The sequence below is a fragment of the Agelaius tricolor genome, unplaced genomic scaffold, assembly GCF_023055355.1.
Source record: "Agelaius tricolor isolate 1412-34295 unplaced genomic scaffold, bAgeTri1.0.p SCAF_4, whole genome shotgun sequence".
Lineage (NCBI taxonomy): Eukaryota > Metazoa > Chordata > Aves > Passeriformes > Icteridae > Agelaius > Agelaius tricolor.
In genome coordinates, this window is record NW_027269264.1 from 50020582 (window position 1) to 50040085 (window position 19504).

Sequence of the window (19504 nt, forward strand, 5' to 3'; positions counted from 1 at the left end):
CACTCTGTTCATCCATGCCCAGGAAGGACTCATAAATCACCAAGGAAACTTATCCTGAGTCAACCTGACGACAAGCCAGAGAGCTTCGACAGTCTCAGTCTGAAGTTTTGCAGGAAATAGAAAAGTGTGAAGCATATGAGAGATTCTTCTCCCCAGCTTCCACACCTCAGCCCCAAACAAAGCGCCATGTTTTCTATGCCCTCTCTGCACAGGGAAGATTCACATTTCCAGCAGCAGCCAGCTGAAGGAACCTTTTAAAAATAATTTTGAAGACTCTGGAGTGACACTAGTGTGATTAGTTCCTGGCCAAAGACCCTGCCTAATACAGCAGACTAGTAGAGTATATAAAACATTTGGGAGTACATAAATAAAAGATGATCATCTTGAGAGATTGCTTTCTTGGATCAGTTCTAAAAAGCCTGAAACTGAAAGACTTCACTTAACACAAGACAACTGGATATGAGAATTGCAAGGGCGTAAAAGGACATTGCATTTACAGCCATTCAACTCATAGCTGGATGAAGACCAGAAAGAAAATCCAGTAATAGATCCATGTAAGAGATGCTATCATCCTTCACAATTGGCCCTCATGGATGGGTGAAAAAACACTTCACCAACCCAGAGAGGCAAATGTATCTCCTTGCTGTCACTTGAGACAAAGACTCCAAGTCTCCTTACATGTTAGATATGCTTGCTCATTTACAGGAAAGTTGACAGGGTGGTCAGGGACAGGCTCTGATGCAGGAGCACAAGAAAACAGGCAGCATGGTTTGTGTGGGAGGACTTGGGCAAGAGTTAGGTTCTCCTTTACTTGATTTCAAGGAGTTTTGCAAATAAAGCCCAAAACTCAGAAAATGTGTGAACTTTGGGAAACAAATGAACATCTGCAGAGCTTCTGGACCAGAGCTTGTCTGGACCATAGTGATGACTGGGGGCAGGAAACCCCCTTCCCACCAGTCCCCACTCCTTACCAGAAGCAAACTGAGTCTTCTTGCTCAAACAGGAACAGACACAAGGATTTAACATCTCAGACATCCTACACAAAAGGCTTGAGGTAATTGTGAGTACCTTGCTAGAGAGAGAAGCTTTGCCAACACCCTTGCACGGAAGGAGAGGGGACAGTGACAAGGCCTGAAGAGACCTTCTGTGGCTGGGGGAATGCAGCTCATCCTTACCTTGGGCTTCTTGCGCAGGTTGGGAGAGAGCTTCAAGCAGGTGATGAGGCCTCGTTCATCTCCAACAATGATTACAGGGTCAGCAGGATTAAACTGCACATGTGTTGTTTTATTTTTCTTCTGGGTCACCACTAGCTGGGAGCAGAGAGGCTCAAGCTTATTAACGTTCAGATCAAACACATGGGCCTGGGGAAAAAAAAGAAACAAAGACCGCAAAAGGGATTAATTAGGCAAGAGCATCTCTCGGTGACAGAATGATGGCTGGAGAAATCAGAAAGAAAAGGTCCTGTTGATAAAACGTCCCAGCCGCAGCACACAATTACCATCTGTGCTCAGGGTCTTCTTTTAAGTAACCAGTGTGCAGAAGTCAGCTGCTGCTTGTGAGAAGTGCCCCTCTCCTGCAGGGGCTCACAGACAAGGACCACTTCCCTGCTGTGGGTGCAAGCCTTGGCAAGTTTCCAGCTGATCTGGGCTGGAGAAGGCTCAGAGCCAGCACTGCTAACCCCACAGACCCTAATCTCCCTTCTCAGTGTGAGTAATGAGACAAACAGGCATTAAATCAGAGTCTAACACAGACTGATGCTCAAAATGGGGAATGCTGTCAGAAATTCTCATTACTGCTTATTACAGAACTCTCTAACATTTTCAGCTCAATAATAACAATGATAAAGACACAAACCAGTAAGTTATGGGGAAGTGATGGGGACAGACAGCCATAGTATGATTAGAGTGTACCCTGGGGTAATGCCAGAGAAGAACAGGACAGCTTGGCAGCTCACTCTAGCCCAGATACTACACCTGCACATATGTCCTTCTCCCACAGCATTAGGAAAAGTGCCAGGAAATTAGCAAACAGGGAAGATGAGGATGGAGGGAGAGAGGCCCCAGGACCCACTCAGGCAGGAGTCCCACTGGCAGGGACTTCAGACCTCTGGCCCAGTGACACAGACCTGCCACATCCCCAGCTGCACAATAATGCATATTTCATTGCGCAGAGGAAAGAGGGGCAGTTACTTGAGAGAATGAATTAACTTTACATTATCTCCCAATAATTGCAATTAGCTCCACTTACTGATACAGGCTGCAGAGGCTAATAAAACATGATGTGCCTCTCTCACCCAGGGCTGAGGTGAGCCATTTCCAGCATCCTGAATTTCCACCTGGTATCCACCATGAAGACTTTCAGCCTTATGCTTTTCTTCCCTTTTCTGTCTTCAGAAAAATTAGGACGAGAATGGTTTATGCTAACAAGTACAGTGGGAATATAGAGGAAATTAGAACTGAACTACTTGAAAACCTCCTTCCAGCTGTGTCTTGTTTACCAGCACTTAAGAGACAAAGGAAACATGTAATTTCAACAGTATGCCATGCTGACAATTTGAATCTAGGAATTATCTGAAATCAGACAATGCTGCTCTATAAAAGCTTATTCCAAAGAGTGTGGAAGGTATCAAATCACTACATGTACTTTCCCATTATGCACCAATGAGTCAGTGAATTTTATCTGAATCCATTTATAGCATAGAGCTGGGCCAAGTGCAAGCACATGTCCCAGGCAGTCTCATGAGCTGCTGTGTCTTCATAGGAGTAAAGTCTAGGAATTTGTGATGTCCTTGGTCTGAGTAGGAGAACAAAAGTCTTACAGATGCAAAAAATAAGAAAAGGAACACTGCTTCCAGACTGAAGTAAAATAAAATGGGAAAGAGCTTGTGTCAAGACATATTTTGAAGAAATCCATGACAGTAGAAGGGAATAAAAAGCATCAGCCACAGACAAGGATTTGCAGTTTGGAGAGCCCTTCCCTAGTCAGCAGAAGCATAGGTGAAAGCACAGCAGCATTTTTATCTGTTCAAATTACTAGATGCCAGCATTACATTGTGAATTTTGACCTGACACTTGAGGTCTCAAAGTCCAGCAAAGGTAACTTCAATTTCCTGCCTCTCAACACAAATCAAGGTGGCTCTTCTGGCTTGTATTTTACACCTGCTGTCTTACTTTCTCAGAAAATAAACAAGCACTCTTTCAAGCATATCAGTATCCCACAAGCCACACTCATTAAAGATCTGATTTCTTGCCTTCATAGAATACATTCTTATTAATTTAGTAATCTAAGAGCCTGGGAAATGCTCACTGATTGAGTAGCACCATTTAATCTAGGGGGGGAAAAAAAAAAAGTGGCAGGGAATTGTGGCTAGGTTTCTTCTTGGCAGCCAGGTCTGCACTGCTCTCTGTAAGGCTGTCAATGTACCCCCCTCACACATCCTGCCCAGCCCTGCACTGGAGAAAGATGGCATGGCCAAAGGCTCAGTGCTGGAGTGCTGAGCAATTTAAATTACTCTGGGTGAGGCTGTTTCTCAAAAATGTCACGAACAGCCCAGACAAGCACAATGCCTGGGACAAGAACTTGAAACCATCAGCAATGTGGAGAAGGTCAAAAGCAAACAAGTTTATGAATGTTCCTACTATAAAGCTCCTCTTTTATGAGCTTCTAAACAAATGGGCTTGTTTTCCTTTGCCAAGGGAATAGTGGAAAAGAACAAACTATTTCAGTTCTTCAGCTGGAAACATCAGCCTCCTATCAGTTGTCAGACACACCAGATGGAGGGGTGGGCCACGGGCACTGAGGAGGACTTCAGAGGCTCTGACTTAAACACTCACAGCTACTCTTAGGAGAAAGGGAAATGGGGTCAGAGCAACACTGCTTTTGACTCTTTGGGAGTAGCCTAAAAGGAGTACAGGGCTTCCCACAGTACTTGAGGCAGGTTAATAGTGCTGCAAAGCAGCAGAGCTGCATGTGGCCAGCACCATCTGTAGAGCTGCCTTTTTGCTCAAAGAATGGAGACTGAAAACCTGCAGCTCTCCCTGAGACTCAGTCCCCTAGCCACAGAGTCCCTAGATCCCTGCTCTGCTGGCTCAGAGATTAAGGACTATGGAGTGGGATCCAGCTGGATCTCCCATCACAGAGAATCACTAACAACACACAGTTTTCTCTCCATCCCACTGCTAGGGTGGCCCCAGCCCCAAGACCACTGCCTGCACACACACAAGGCCTCTCAGCTCTTGCCAGATGAGCCCTCTCAGAGTCTGTGACCCAGAGAAGAGCAACCATGACCCACACAAGTGCTACCAACCCCCGGTGTGACTCAAGTACCAAATTCATGGGGAGCCAGGATGACCAGAGCCAGAACAACATCCAAACCCTCCCTCATGGAGCACAGGTTCCAGGGCAGGTACCCATCCAGCAGCACCCAGACAAGAACTGATACTCAGACACTGTCAGGCAGCCGGTACAAAAGGGCATTTTTATAAAATGTTACTTGTGTCATTATCCTTTCAGAGTTTACAAACCAGTGAGAGTCCTTTTCTGCCAGCTGTGCACGCCTCTTCTCATACTGTTGAGGCTGGTCCCTCACTGCAGGTGCTGAGACCTGGGGCCATCACATTTGCTCACCCACATTTGTTCATCCAGGAGCAATTTAGAAACTAAAGAGTGAAGGTTTCAAACCTCTGGTTTTCAGACCTCAATAATGTTTCCATTTTGGTGTACATCAGCAGGGAAGGAGGCAAAAGCCTCCTGACAAGCTCATTTCAATACCTTCTGCAGACTCTGTAAAACAAGTGAGGAATCTGGAGCACCTGCTGCTTGCAGACCACAGCAGACACCTTATTTTTTTCTGCTAATGAGCTAAAAAAACAGTGAGTAAGGGCATTTCAGTTCTTTTTAACAGATTACTTAGGAACAATATGTGGTCACTTGCTTAAAGGAGCATAAATCAGACTCCAAGAACAAGAAACATGGAAAAAGGCACAAAGAGAGATGTAAAAAAAATCTGAAAATGTCTGAAATAGGAAAGTGCAAGAATTCCCTTCTGTTTCACCCATAACTACAGGAGAATAAAACTCTGGACAGTAACCAATTGCTCTGACAGCAATTTTATTTATGATCCTCGTAAACCTCTGTGCCTGTTCCAGGAAAGCAGAGGAGAAGATGTAGCATCTTCCAAATGAAGCCCAAGCTGCTGAGTTAAGCAGCTCCTTGCAGCATGGGGATTTATGAGCTGGTATCAACCACAATCAAAAGAAACCTAGACCCACAGTACTGAAGTGCTGGACAGGCTGGTAGTAGATAAGCCAGGCAGATGTTCAAAGCAAATTTCTTGATGGAAGGGCAGCAATTCTGCTAATTCCCTGAAAAAAAGCACTGAGCCCATTTTCCTCTGAGGTGGGACCAAGTGAATTCTGCAGTTTCTGATGCTTTTTATCCAATTAGAACAATTTTAAACTGCTATCACAGTAACAACAGAGTTCCTCTTCATGCTTGATGTACAGGCAATAATGGATCTAAGTCTATTGTGTCACTGTTGCAGAAAATGTTTGACATAAACGAGCTGCTTTGATGCTTGACTTCCCAACAGCCAGAGAAGAAATCCAGCTCAGTCTTATCCAGACCAACAGCTCCTCTGTCTATAACTCACGCTAATGAATTCCACTTCCTAAAATCCAGCTGTTCCCCACTGCAACTCCACACAGCTCCTCTGCAAGCATGGCACAGTGCATGTCCAAGGCAAGTACCACAGCTCCAGCACCAAACCATATTCGGAGTTTTGGACTTATTTTCCCCCACCTGCTCTACCAACTGCACTTATAGCTTGAAAGCCAGCCTTGGCTCTCATCTGCTTGGTGCCTCTGGGGTGACTTGGGCCCCTCTGTCCTTACACCCTTTTGCTCCCTGCCCTGAGGCAACAGGAAGGGAAATGCAAGGGGATGTGGGGGGAAGAAGAACCCTTGGCAGAACTTCTCTACCAGCAAAACAAATACTTAATTTTTGTGGCTCATGAAGAAGAGAGCTGAAGGGCTACTTTGACTGACACTGTCTTTATTTTGTCCTCAAACCACTACTGAATCTGCCATGGCTGGAGCCTTTCCTGTATTTTTATTCCAGTCTGTGGTGGTTTGACAGGAAATGTGTTTTTTGGGATGCTGTGTTTTTGGCCAATGGATATTCAGACTTTAATGGGGGCACTGGCATTGTGCCAGTGTTAAACCATGACACAGTCTTACAAGCCTTCCTTCCCCAGCAGTGGGCTAGCATGTTCAAAAACACCCTGATGGCATCCAGAAACAAGACTGGGGGGAAATATATATATATATATATATATGTGTGTGTAAGAACAAGGCAGATATGCCTGGTAACTTGGCAACAAAGAATAAAATCAGTGTAAGAGCAAAAGGTGGGGGATAATTTAATACCATGCTGCCCTTTACCAGTTGACATCTCTTTCAGAGCTTGGCTTTCACTGTCCTTTTGATCGATTTACCTCATTTTCTTGACTGAATCATGATCCCTCATCCATTCGCAAGCTCCACAGATGATTTGTTTCAAACTCTCAGGTAATACATTTAACAAGTGGGCAGGCCACCTCCAGACTCTGTCTAGCACCATGGCAGCTACTGGAGCATGCCAAAGGCACGGGGCAGGCAGGGCAGCCCAGCCTGCTCTGCACTGGAGACCTTAGTTTGCTTGATTTCTATAATGCCACTGTAGCAAGAACAGGTTGCAATACAGTTAATTTTCCCAAACAGGACATTTTTCATTTACAAATGAATGTTGCAAGACAGTTCTTGGTCCCTCTGACACACAGGGCAGTCTGGGTCCTGGCAGGAGTAAAGGAGACCTGACTCAGAAAACATTCGTTGCCTTCTGCAATGACAACACAGGAATCCTGAACCTCAGTGGTCCTGATCATAAAATTCATGAAATTCATAAATTTCACAGCACTTTCATGCTACTGGTGAAAGATCAGGCTCCAGCTCTGTTACAGGTATGTTCAGAGGCAGCTTTCTGCTTGGAGGATGGGCAGGCATGTGTGAAATCCACTTCTTGGGCTGAGCCAGCTGCATGTTCTGAGGTATGGGAGAGGGCTAAGCACATCTCTCTGTCCTGCAGCATCCCAGCCTCATGTGCTTCAGGGCACATGACACAGCATGGAAAAGAATGCCTGTCACCTGACCTAACTGTAGGGCTGCATCTCTTATCTTTTCCTCATTCAGTAAGAACTGGGTCATTCCCAATTTGACATGGTAGGAAAACAGCATCAGCCTTAGGTGATTTGACTCAGCTCCCACAAATCAGTAAGAAATCAAAGCCTCAGCATGTAGAAGAGCTGCTATTCATTCAGACAAGCTGAGGACCATTTGGCCTCTTCTGGAAACCCCAAGACATTGTTTTGCAAGAAAGAGCTTGTTTATCCAAGCTGAATTCCTTGTCAGTCACCAGTTCTGCCAGCCTGGCTCTCCCCTGAATGCCTCAGTGATTAGGATAAAGCAGTGTTCCTGAAGTTAACCTGTAAGCATGGCCTACATCCCCTTCCTCTGACCTACCAGCCCTGTTTCTCTTAAGAACAGCATTTGATTGGTTTTATGTGATACAGCCTTAGTGAAACCTTACTAGACTGCCTGCTCCTTGATCTACCAGCGCTCACAAACAGAACAACCAATGATTTGTCCCAGATCTTTCTGGGTACCTTGTTTAGGCTGGCTAATCTCTTCTGCACTGTCACAGTACTGAATACTGGGCAAAGAGTCTTTCTTTCCACTCCCCTGACACTTCCCTATTCTTACATCCACCACAAATACCTGATAAAGAACAGGGAGATGGTTTCAACCAGTCCTTTAAGTGCCCCAGGGCACATCTCCCAAGGCTGAGCTGCCTGAATACACACCCCAGCCGTGCCAGTCCTCCTGTGCTCTCCCTGCTGTGACCCACAGTCATTCAGTCCCTGATGCCAGGCTGAAGCTTCATCGTTTCTCATGCTGGCAGGGTCCTGGCCATGCCAGAGAGAGTCAGCACTGCAGCCTGGGGCAAGGGCAGGCAGAGGCACAAGAAAGGGCAGCACCACATCTGATGGGAGAGGCACTCACTGGTCTCTGCCACCTGCACCCCATGGCAGGCCAGCAAAGCTGCTCTCAGGGCAGACACTGAACTGCCACGGTTTGGAGACTGGCATTTAAAGTGAACCTGCACAGATTGCAGGTCATTACAAAATGCCAAGGAATAAAGATCAAGGTTCAGGAGCTGCTGTCTCTGTACAGAAGGATTTGACAGACAGCTGGAGGCTCTCAGTGGCCAAAACAACAGAAGTCCAAACTTGCAAATTCAAACCTAAGTGAGGAGCCATTCCTAGCAGTGAATTAATTAATTAATTAAGAGCAGAGAGGGGCAGATTTATAAACTCTTGCAGATTCTCCTGATGGACTCTGAGCCCCCAGTAGGTCTTTATGCAAAGTCTAACAGATTAATCAATACACAAAATCTTTTGAGATGCTGTCGAAGTAATTTTTTTGATTTACACACCCATGAAGCAGAAAAAGGCAAACTTGGATCCTGTGTGCCTGAGTGAACTAGTTAATCTCAGCAGATCAGTTTTGTCAAAATGCCATATTTCATAATCTGAAAGAGCAATGGCTTTAGTAATGAAAAATTGGCCTGTGAGCCTCTCTGCAAAAAAACAATTCCTGTAAAGCCATCAACAAAAGGGGCTTAAATTTGACTTTGTGCTGAAACCAACTACAATGCTGATAAAGTCACCTCACCTGCAATCAGCAGCTAATGGATGTGAGTGAGCAGTAGTGTCCTGAGATGCCTGATGCTCATTTTGAGGCTTGGAGACCACTAGAGCATGCTATGATGGGAGGGGGGCTGCATCAGTATAGAGGTGAGGGCTCAGAGCCTGCCAGAGTAAACCAAAGTCTTCCAGGCCAGTTTTATTCCCTAAAAATAGCTGCTAGTGGAGAGAAATGCTGATGTACAAAGAGTCTGGTGGCAGAGGGAGGAGAATGGGGAACAGTCTAATTGGCACAAAGTGAAGGCAGCATTAATTTTGGGACTCTGACCATCTATCTCATTGAGCACTGACATGCCACCAGCCCTTGTTCTAAAGCTGACTCTCCAGCAGTCCACATCAATCTCAAAGATTCAGCAGGGAATAAAAATGAGCCTTTTAGGTTTTGCAGCAGAAGAAAATGAACAGTTTTACAAGAAACAGCCACTTATGCTGCAAATACAATTTCAAGGCCATTTTAAGAAAGCTCCCACCTGCTTCAGCCTGCTCAAAGGTCCTTTTGGGTGATGGCAAAGAGACTTATGCACATTCAGTGTCTTTACACCCCTGCAATTGCCCTGGTCACGGTGCCAAGAGCCAGGAAAGACCCTGTCCCAGCCCTGCAGAGCTAGTGGTAGCCCCACAAGGTAAGGATAATCCCCCTGGGCTACTGCAGAAGCGGAGGAGGAAAGATTCAAATGCAGCAAGGGCATTTGTAGTTGTGTTCACTGCCCTGACATCTCTGGGCAAAAGTATAAGCAGATGAGAGGCCTGCTGGCACCCCTGATTCATGTCCCACAAGGAGAGGCAGGACTAAGTCAACAATGCCCAGGGAAATATTTGCAAGCCTGAAAGGTTTAACAACCCTCTTGTCTGCAAACCATTCATGCTTTAAAGATAAAGTTTGGCTTTTGCTTCAAGTCCATGTTAAATGGGCAGCAAGTTTCTGCAAATTGCTCTGTGTACACTCACACATGTGCCAGCACTAACAAATGCTTCTCTCTTCACTGAGAAAGGATGGCATCAAGACCAGCTGGCAGAATAACATTGGCATGTTATCCTGCGAGTTAGATTCAACAGAAAGCTGGTCTTCAAGGCTCCACATTCAAAACAGTCGTACAAACAGTATAATAGGTTTATATAAGCAGGAAAGAGCACACTTGCTTCCTGAGCAGCAGCACAAACCATTAACTAACTTCCTGAAGGTTTGGGTTGTTTAAAGTATTTCACATCTTGAAAGGTCAACAGTTTCACTAATGGGGAAAATGGAGCAAATGTCTGACCAGTTTTCTCTGCAGAGTGAACATTGGGAATGGCATTTATCTTGAGGCTATCAATATTTACTACAGATGGTTATAACAGGACCCTCCTCTTGCTGCACTAGTAATGAATAACACAGCCTACAAAAACATGAGAGAGAATGCACTTGTACTGTGTACAAGCCTGTGGTAAAACCCCTGGGATCCTCCTTTTCACACAGGACATTTCATAGGGTCATAGGATTAGAAGGCAATTCAGGTTGAAAGAGACTCACAGAAGTCCCTAACCTTCTGCTTAACGAAGAGTCAAGCCTGAGGACAGATGTGGTTTTAAGGGCTCTGTCCAATCTGATCTTGAAGCCTTCCACAGGCAGAAACAGCACAGCCTCTCTGAGCAAGCTATTTCACTACCTGACTGCCTTGAGAGCTAAAGTTTTTTCCATATATCCAGCCCAAACCCCTCATTTCAACTCACTTGAGCTGTTGTGTGTCATCATCGGTTCATGTGCTGCTGTGAAGATCTTGGCTCAAACATCTCAGTGACCTCCTTGAAAGTACTGGCAGGGCTCCTTCTCCAGGCTGAAAAAGCCCAGCTTGACCACACCATCACACCCATTGCTTAGGGCAGCTATGGCCCACAGCCTGGGATCCAGCCTGGGATCCAGCCAGGGGCACACTTGTGATATGAGTCTTTGGCTTTTTTAAGAGGTGTGACAATTCATGCATGAATTCTGCACACACAGAAGCAGAGGAAATGTCAACATCATTTCCTTCTTTAATGAAAGTAAAGTAAAAGAAGACCAAGACGAGATTTCAGGAATGAATCCCAGTTTTACATGTTTCAATTTTTTTTTTATACTTTAAATGTAAGTTTAAGATGGACCTACAGCAAACTCCCAAAAGCAAATACTTCTAAATGCTGCAGGATTGAATTAAATCCCTTCCATTTCTCTGCCCTCTGTCCTTACAATAAGATGACCAATATCTCCACATTTCCTGTACCCTAAATGGAAATGTCCAGGTATTCAAATCCACCTCCATTTTTTTTATTTCCAAAGTGGGTCTCTCATCCCAGCATTTCTTCCTGACAGGCATTTTAACATCTACAACACAAGGTGCTCTCTTTTATGAATCTCTGTTAATGATCTTTCTGAAATAAAATGATCAGCAAGCAGAGCAGGAAACTAAGGAAATTAACCAGAACATGATGGAGAGCAATAGTAGCAGCTATTATCCACTGCACCAGCAGTGGAATGTGCACACTTGGGTTATTTATGAAGAGCAGTGCTGTCCAAAGCAGATGCCCAGCTGCCAACAAACACATTTTATCATAATGACCCTGATATTTACAGCTTTTATTAAATCCCTACCTCCTGGATTCATGAGGATTAAGAGATTTTTATATACTAAAATGCCCCAATTTCCAAGTCAATCTTAAGGGGCTCATACACGTTTTGGACATACAGTATCAGCTCGAATAAGGAAAAGTGTATTACAAAATGTGCCAGGTATCTCTTGAAGACTGCAATTAGGCCCTGATTTTAAAACCACCTCCAGGCAACCTTCAAATTTTGCAGGCATGATTATGTGCAGATGCCAAGACAGAGGCTGTTCACAAACAGGAGGCCTTTAATGTTTTATTTTCTGGCTTCATGTTCTGTATTTTTCTGTTCTGGAGAATCATAGAACATCCTGTTAATGCAGATTTTTTCCCCGGCATTAATGGAGCCTGCCCTTTGCAAAGCACTGAGTTATTCACAAGTGCACTCTGCTACAAAGTGGAATATGTCCAGAATAGAAAAGGCTGTAAACAACTATTTATTCCACTTCCACTGCAGATCTAGAAGTTTCTGTTCAATCATAGCAACTAAGCTATGTCTCAGACACACCCTCCTGCAGTCAGCATGGTTGGCAGCTAATACAGAGACCCAAGATTCCTGACAGCATCAGCCCTGGCCAGCCTACTGCAGTAGGAAAGCAGCTCCTGCCTGGACCTGTCCTGCTAGCCAGCCCAGTTTTGGGCTGATCCTGGTTGCTGGCCACTCTCCTCAGAGTTTGGGATAGAAGGCATGAAGCAGAATTAGATCCTGTTAAATTAGGTTCTGTTTAGGATTACTGAATTAGATCCAAGGATAGCCAAGTGAGATGCCCTAGTGCAGTGCTGCCAACTCAAACAGGCTTTTGCCTTATCAGCAGCCTCATAGAGACTCCAGGTCCATGGAAGCTATGGCTAATATGGCTAAGACAAGCTGAGAGTGGGATGGGAGGACCCCACAGTGCCAACTCTTGCCAGGACGACAACAGTGTCTCTGCAGTAGGTAAAGCTCTGAGAAAGAGCACAAGTGGCATGAGGCATCTCTAGAGATGAACTCACTGCCAAAACTTGACCACGTAACTATGAGATCCAAGTACACACAGTGTTTACCCTCCATCTGTTCATGCTGCCCAGCATATATCTCTGCCTGCAGACATCTCCATCCTTTTCCCCACAGGCACCAGGACTCAGCTGGGGTACCCACAGCTCTCAGCTCTGCTTACCCTAGCACTCAACCAAAGCTGTGACCGCCAGCAGAACCCCTGCACACACAATGTCACTTGTGGAAAACAAGTCTGAGGATGTGACTGATGCACTGAACACACTCATTGCCTTCATGCAGGCCCTTCATTTGGTGTATGGGAGACTGGGGACAGACAGACTCACAAAAGAAGGACCCAATCCTGACCCTGACTGGGAAGGAAGAGCATCAACATTCCCTAGGCTGTGGCATCCTGAGCTTTCCAGGGAGAACAGGTGACCCAGTGAAGAGATTTCTATTGCTTAGGAAAGACAAATTCACAGCCTGAGCCGGCGTATCAGTGAAATTATTTTCTTGCTATAACATAAAGGTTAAACTACAATAAAGTAGCCAAGGCATCAATTCAATGATAGGGATTCATAAAGGCTATCCTTTTGCTAGAGCAATTCTGGCCAAACTGCACAGTCTTTCTAATTTATAGCAGCTAAACATAAAGCTCATGGTATTAGAGCAATGCACTCTTACAGTATTCAACAAGTATTGATGGATAGCTACATGTCCTGGCTACTTGCCAAGCCCAAATTAACCATCTGAGCTACTGCAAGACATGGCTAGAGGCAAAAATATAACTGCCATCATGCCAGCATTAGGACTGATCTACAGAGTTCATTACCAAACTATTACTCTTAGAGACAGCCTCACATGGTGGAAAAATGCTGATTTTATCTAACTGGAACAAAGTTCTATGGGCTGACCCTGGGCATATTACTATAAATGATTTTTAAATATCAGTGTAAGTATATAACCACTTTATTCTATTGTTGCTCTACACCTTTAAAGCTCAGAATCAATGCCTTGATGTCAGCCTGTATAGGGGAGCTCTGATCTGGAACATTATCTCTCCATCCCCAGGGATGTACTGGGGATTTAATATTGAGGAAATTCAGTGTTTTAGTCATGCATAACCATGTGCAAGCTGCACACCTGCACTCACATGGTTAACAGGAGAGCAGGGAAAGACTTGTATTTGAAAGAATTTGCAACACCCACTTTGAGAAGGACTGAGAGATTAATGCCCAGGGATGTGTGTGCCAAAAGCAGGAAAGCGTAGGAAAGGGTGGGTTTCTGCTGGTGGCTCCCTGATACGCCTGGCCAGGACTGGGCTGGCCCCATCCCATGCTCAGCCCTAATCTCCTTTGACTTCCTCTCAGCTCGAATCAGAGCAGTGCTGCTCCCAGCCTCTCACCTGGCCGTCAATGGTGACTGCAGCAAACACCGTGGAGGAGTAAGGAGACCACGCAACATCCCCTACAGCAGTAGCCAAGTCATAAACAAACAGTGGAGTCCTATAAAAAAAGACACAGAGAGAAGAATTAATATAAACACATGCTACTCTGGAAGTGTAACACTGAGCCATGAACACCCGGCTGTTGCAGAAGCGGGAGATGGGGTATTTCTCTATGTCAGATAAGAGCCAGGGTCTGAGCCAAAGGCAAAGCTGAGCACCAATACAAATGGGTCTGGATTTGACCTGCTGCAATGAGAAGAGAGGTAGCATCTGTAGCATTCTTTCTTTCTTTCTTTCTTTCTTTCTTTCTTTCTTTCTTTCTTTCTTTCTTTCTTTCTTTCTTTCTTTCTTCCTTCCTTCCTTCCTTCCTTCCTTCCTTCCTTCCTTCCTTCCTTCCTTCCTTCCTTCCTTCCTTCCTTTTTCTTTCTTTCTTTCTTTCTTTCTTTCTTTCTTTCTTTCTTTCTTTCTTTCTTTCTTTCTTTCTTTCTTTCTTTCTTTCTTTTTTTCTTTCTTTCTTTCTTTCTTTCTTTCTTTCTTTCTTTCTTTCTTTCTTTCTTTTTCTTTCTTTCTTTCTTTCTTTCTTTCTTTCTTTCTTTCTTTCTTTCTTTCTTTCTTTCTTTCTTTCTTTCTTTCTTTCTTTCTTTCTTTCTTTCTTTCTTTCTTTCTTTCTTTCTTTCTCTTTCTTTCTTTCTTTCTTTCTTTCTTTCTTTCTTTCTTTCTTTCTTTCTTTCTTTCTTTCTTTCTTTCTTTCTCTCTCTCTCTCTCTCTTTCTCTCTTTTTGAAAGCATTTTGAAAATTTCTTCCCAACACACACAGCAAGATGGAGTCTGTCTGGTTAATATTAATAATCATATGGGAAAAAATTATCTGGACTTCGGACAACAACATTGAATATTAGAGGAGTATTGGCAACAGGAAATATGTGACTCTGACTGATTTACAACAAAATCAATTTCCTGATTGAAACCAGACATTCCTTAACCACTAACCCTGAACTTCATTCCATATTTCAAAATGTTCCAAATTTGGTGTTTTTCTTCTCTGGCTCTTAGGAGGTTTCTGGTCCCTGAAGCTAGAAACCACTCCCTGACATTTCTCTGTAGCATTTTTCTGCCACAGTAGGTCCTGCCTGAAGGAAGCCAGATCTGAAGTAAAGCAGTCAGGCTCTGGGTTGACCATGCTGCTTGGCAAGTTACTGGAGCAGCCAATGCTGTATCTTATATCTCATACCTGGGGGGTACAAATCTGAGTACAAAAAATAAAAAAGCAATTAGCATTATCAACACCTGGGAAGGAAACTGAGACTAAAGTATGGACAGAGTCAACGTGTGCTGCTGGCATGTCAGGCTGGACCTCCTCACCCACACCAGGACCCAGCAGGACCTACTTGATGGTGTGATCCCAGATCTTGACTGTCCAGTCAGAGCTGCAGGAAATGAAGACTTTCAGATGGAAGGGATTCCAGCTGACTGTGTCCACAGCCATGTGATGGGCTTCAAACACATCCAGAAACTGGCTTGAATAACTTTTTGAACACTGCAATGGAAAGAACTACTCAGTAATCAGAGCTAGACCTCCTGAAGCTTAAATTCATGTAGGAAGATGCCTCTGATTATTTGTATGGCCTCTCAGGATCTTCTGGGCTGGCTGGGAAGAGGCAGCTGGTACCCAGAGGTGCTACAGAAAATCAATAATTTAGCACATGCTGTTTCACCCCACTTGCAGGCAACATCCTGCTCCCCCCTGCAACACACAGAGATAGGCACTGAAGTTGTCTGTTTGGATTTAAACAGCCAGGCCCCTGAGACCATTCTCCACTGTGGGAGCTATATTGCCTTCCTGCCAGCCTGGGCTCCTGCTGTGCTTCTCCTGCATAGAAGGTTCACAAGAAAGGCAGGGGAGAATGTCCCTGTGCTGCTCAGGAGCACTGTGTGCTCACAGTACTGTGTTCTGCTCAGAAGCACAAATGCCCACAGCGTTGTGTGCATCTGAAGTGTCACAGTTAAAGCCTCCAGGAACAATGCTCTCAGCACAAGAATGTCTTACCAGTCCCTTTGACTCTAAATACTTTGGAAAGATGCTCCAAGTCCTCTCCTGTCACCACCCTGGACAGCCTGCTCAGAGAGCCTGCCCCATTGTACGACTCTGCAGCTCTTTCTGTTGTGCCACTTGAGACTTCCCAGAGCAGTGTGAGAACCACAGAGGCTGTCCAGGACTCAGGCATGTCCCTGACAGGCCAGGGGGCCCCACTGAATAGCAGCCAACAGCAGCCTGTGAGCTGGACAATGCCTACACAGACATGCAAGGGTCAGACCAGCAGCATCACAGCTGTGGGTGCTGCTGAACTGCAAAATGAAGGATGTCTTTAAGAGATGGAAAAGGAAAACATTTGGGACCCTTGGAAAAGTCACTTTGCGTGTGAGCTTATGAAGCAGGGAGAAGTTACAATCTAATTGGCTGCAAGGGGACTTGATCCAGATCCTGTCAGTTCTGTGTACATGGAAATTTTAGGTTATCCTCCCCAAACCTCCTTCCCTCCAAGCACGTTAGAGGCTTCCTTTACTAGCAACAGAGACTCCATCTCAAATGAAATGTCCTTTTGCTTGTGTTCTCACACAAGCTGTATTCATAAAGCAGCTTGGCGTTAGTTTCAGGATTTTCTGTTGGTTTCCCTCACTACTGTCACAGCAATGACTTTTCTTTACTCCCTACTGAATGCAGCACCACATCATCTGCACAAGCAGCAGGATTGCTGAAGTGTTACATGACTTTAACCCTTGCAAAGCAAAGATCTAACTAATCTTAAGGCTAAACTGTTTATCACAAGTGACACTTACTGTCTGGGTACTGTTCACTGATGCAGGCACTGGAATAAGGCTGCTAAACGGTTCCACAGTAGCAGCTCCTACATCCCTGAGAGGCTTGTTGTGAAAGGAAATGGAAACAAGAAAGTGGCTCCTGTCCCATTGAGATTTACTGACAGTATCTATAGCTTGCTAATAGTTTATTGCACTGTGTTGCTTCCCCTGCATTTAATCGTGGGACAGAAATCTCCTTTAATGCCATGTTTCATAACATTACTTCAAAATTCCTAATGTTCAGCCACCAGGAAAATCAGTACTTGGCTTGTTTTGAAAGTCACTTTGCTGGAAACAGACAGGATGGGTCACAAGTAATTAACACAAGAGAGAAGCTGCTTTGTCCATCTGTCCTTTCAAGTGTGTGGATTGAATGTCCCTAATACCTGAGAACTTTGAAGAGTGAGATGTTAACCAGATTTGTCTGCCTCCAACAGAACTGTAATGCTCAGTGCCTTGTTTTCAAAGGCTTGTGGGAGCTAAGCCCTTGATCAGTGCAGCTCTCTGGGCACTGGTGCAGGAGATCCATCATGCTCTGGGATGTGCGGATCTACAGAACTGCCTTTGCAATCTCCATGATATGAAAGGGATCTGAATTTTTTTCTATGAAATCAGCAGCAAAAAGATTTGTGTAGGGCAGACTCCCACCTGTGTCCCTTGTGAGAAATGAACCTTGCATGTGTGCTTTAGCCTAAAGGCATCCACGGTGCTCTGGCAGTGCCTGCGAGCCCCACACCACATTAACCACAACCCTTCTCTGAGTGCAAGACTGGGCTGCTTTCTTCCCAAGATGCATTTTGAAGAAACACCACAAACTCGAGAAAAAGCTCAGAAAAGAAATATGACTTTAACAAATAAAAACAGTTTCTGAGCTAACTAGAACTGCTGGGGAAGTCTTTCCCTACTATTCAGTTAAAGAACCTACAATTATTAGATATGTCAGTATGAAAACAGAGCCATTGGAATATGTGACACCTCAGTCCTGACAGGAGAGCTCTAAAGAGGATGACTAGATTCAGAGAGAAGGAATTTGTGCAGCCTCTCTGATCTTCTAGAGCACTGCTCAAATTTGCTGGGAGTGTTTTTCTCCTACTTAAATGATGGTAGATGTGTTTGAATGGTAAACAGTATTTTTATGATGAGACAGAAATGCAAAAATACGTCTATGGGAATACAGGAAACCAGTCGAAGATGACTCTTGACAAGGCTACAAAACATGGGGGAGGAATACTGTGAGAAAAGGAGAACTCTGAGGACACAAAACTTATGAATAATCTTCATCAACAGCACTTCAGTTTACGCTAGACGTTAGTCTGACACAAAACTCTCCCACATACCTGGTGAATTGGTGGTTATTACTGTCCTTATAAGGCAGAGAGTTTCTTCAGTTCACTAACAGGAACACAGAGAATCTACGCAATGCAGAAATCCAAGAGCAATGTTTTTTCAGAGAAGGTTTGTAGATGGCAAGAGAAAGGCAGTACTGCCCAACACTGGCACTTTCTCAGGACACCCAGATGGTCGTTAGAAACCAGACACAAATGTGTCCCATGTTGTGGTGGACAGGCTGTCACAAGCTACACCAGATGCTCTCCTGGTTTTAGCTCAGTGACTGCTTGTACAGATCTGTAACAGAAATGCTGAGATTTGCAGAAAGTCTCACAAGTAGAAACCAAGGCACATGAACACATAGGGAAGAACAGTAGGAAATGATAAGAGAAATAACCTCTGGTAATTGATGAAAAATTCAGCCAGTCCAGGGACCAGACAACCAGACAAAACACAGACAGAAGCCCCAAAGATAAGGTGGTGAGAAGATGAAGAATAGAAAGAACAGAACTCAAACCATAAAATATTCAGACAATGAAAACAAGTTTGCCTAATACAAAGCAAGGCTGAACACTGAGGCAAATGATCTCTCTATTACTAAAGGGTCACTGGAAGTCAGAGCCTGTCCAGAAAACAGTTTGTCATCCTGTTTTAGGGAAATCTCAAGTGATGTGATAAGGATTCAACAACCACCATCCTTTGTCATCTGTAATAATAATAATAATAATAATAATAATAATAATAATAATAATAATAATAATAATAATCCTGTCCCAAACAGAAAGATACAAATGTTCTGGTACATAGTATAAGAGAATAAGTATGAGTGAAATTAGTTTTCTTTAAAATTAGAATAACCTTTTCTTCTAGTCAGTCTTGCACTAGGTTTTATTATATTCATTTGTTACTCTCAAGAAAACTGCCTAACACTGAAAAAAACCCAAAGCCTTTCTTACATGAGTGTATTCAAATTTCTTCACAATTTTTCTATTGAAGGTCTGTTTATTGGAAGTTATTCTGACCAGAGACTTAGAGTCACAATGTTTCAACACGAATCTCAGAGACCATACTTTTTGATGTCAAGCCGAACAATTCCTAAACAGCAAGAAAGATATGCAAAAAAGCATTCAGAATTGCTTTACAGAATCATATTAATTCAGAAACAGTTTCTCCTCTACAAAAAAGGGCAATAGATTAGTCTGTGTGTAATTTAGATAATGATTTCTTGGCTTCAGAAACACTATTAACGAAGCCTTTTTCAGAACTTCATCATAATTGTTCTGCAGCTAAAGAATTAACATATTATCACACTATTTGTGGGCATGCCTGCTTTCTGGGGAAATAAAAAAAAAGTTTCTCTGGAATTCACTTTCCAATTTATTTAATAAATAATCTAAAATTTAGCCCGTGGGGAGAGCACCCCGTGTTTGATCCCTGACTCAGACAGCACGGGAGCAGTCTGTCCATCTCACTCAAGA

The 19504-nt window shown here is 44.0% G+C and overlaps 1 protein-coding gene across 1 annotated transcript in view; it reads right to left on the bottom strand.

Annotated features, from left to right (window-relative positions):
• Positions 1 to 19504, bottom strand: part of DNAI1 (dynein axonemal intermediate chain 1) — a 138397-nt gene that overhangs the window by 27767 nt on the left and 91126 nt on the right. The window contains exons 17-19 of the mRNA XM_071425701.1: positions 15227 to 15375; positions 13798 to 13897; positions 1176 to 1361 (exon numbers count right to left, since the gene is read on the bottom strand). Coding sequence (XP_071281802.1) covers positions 1176 to 1361; positions 13798 to 13897; positions 15227 to 15375 — 435 coding nt within the window. The remainder of the gene's footprint in view (positions 1 to 1175; positions 1362 to 13797; positions 13898 to 15226; positions 15376 to 19504) is intronic.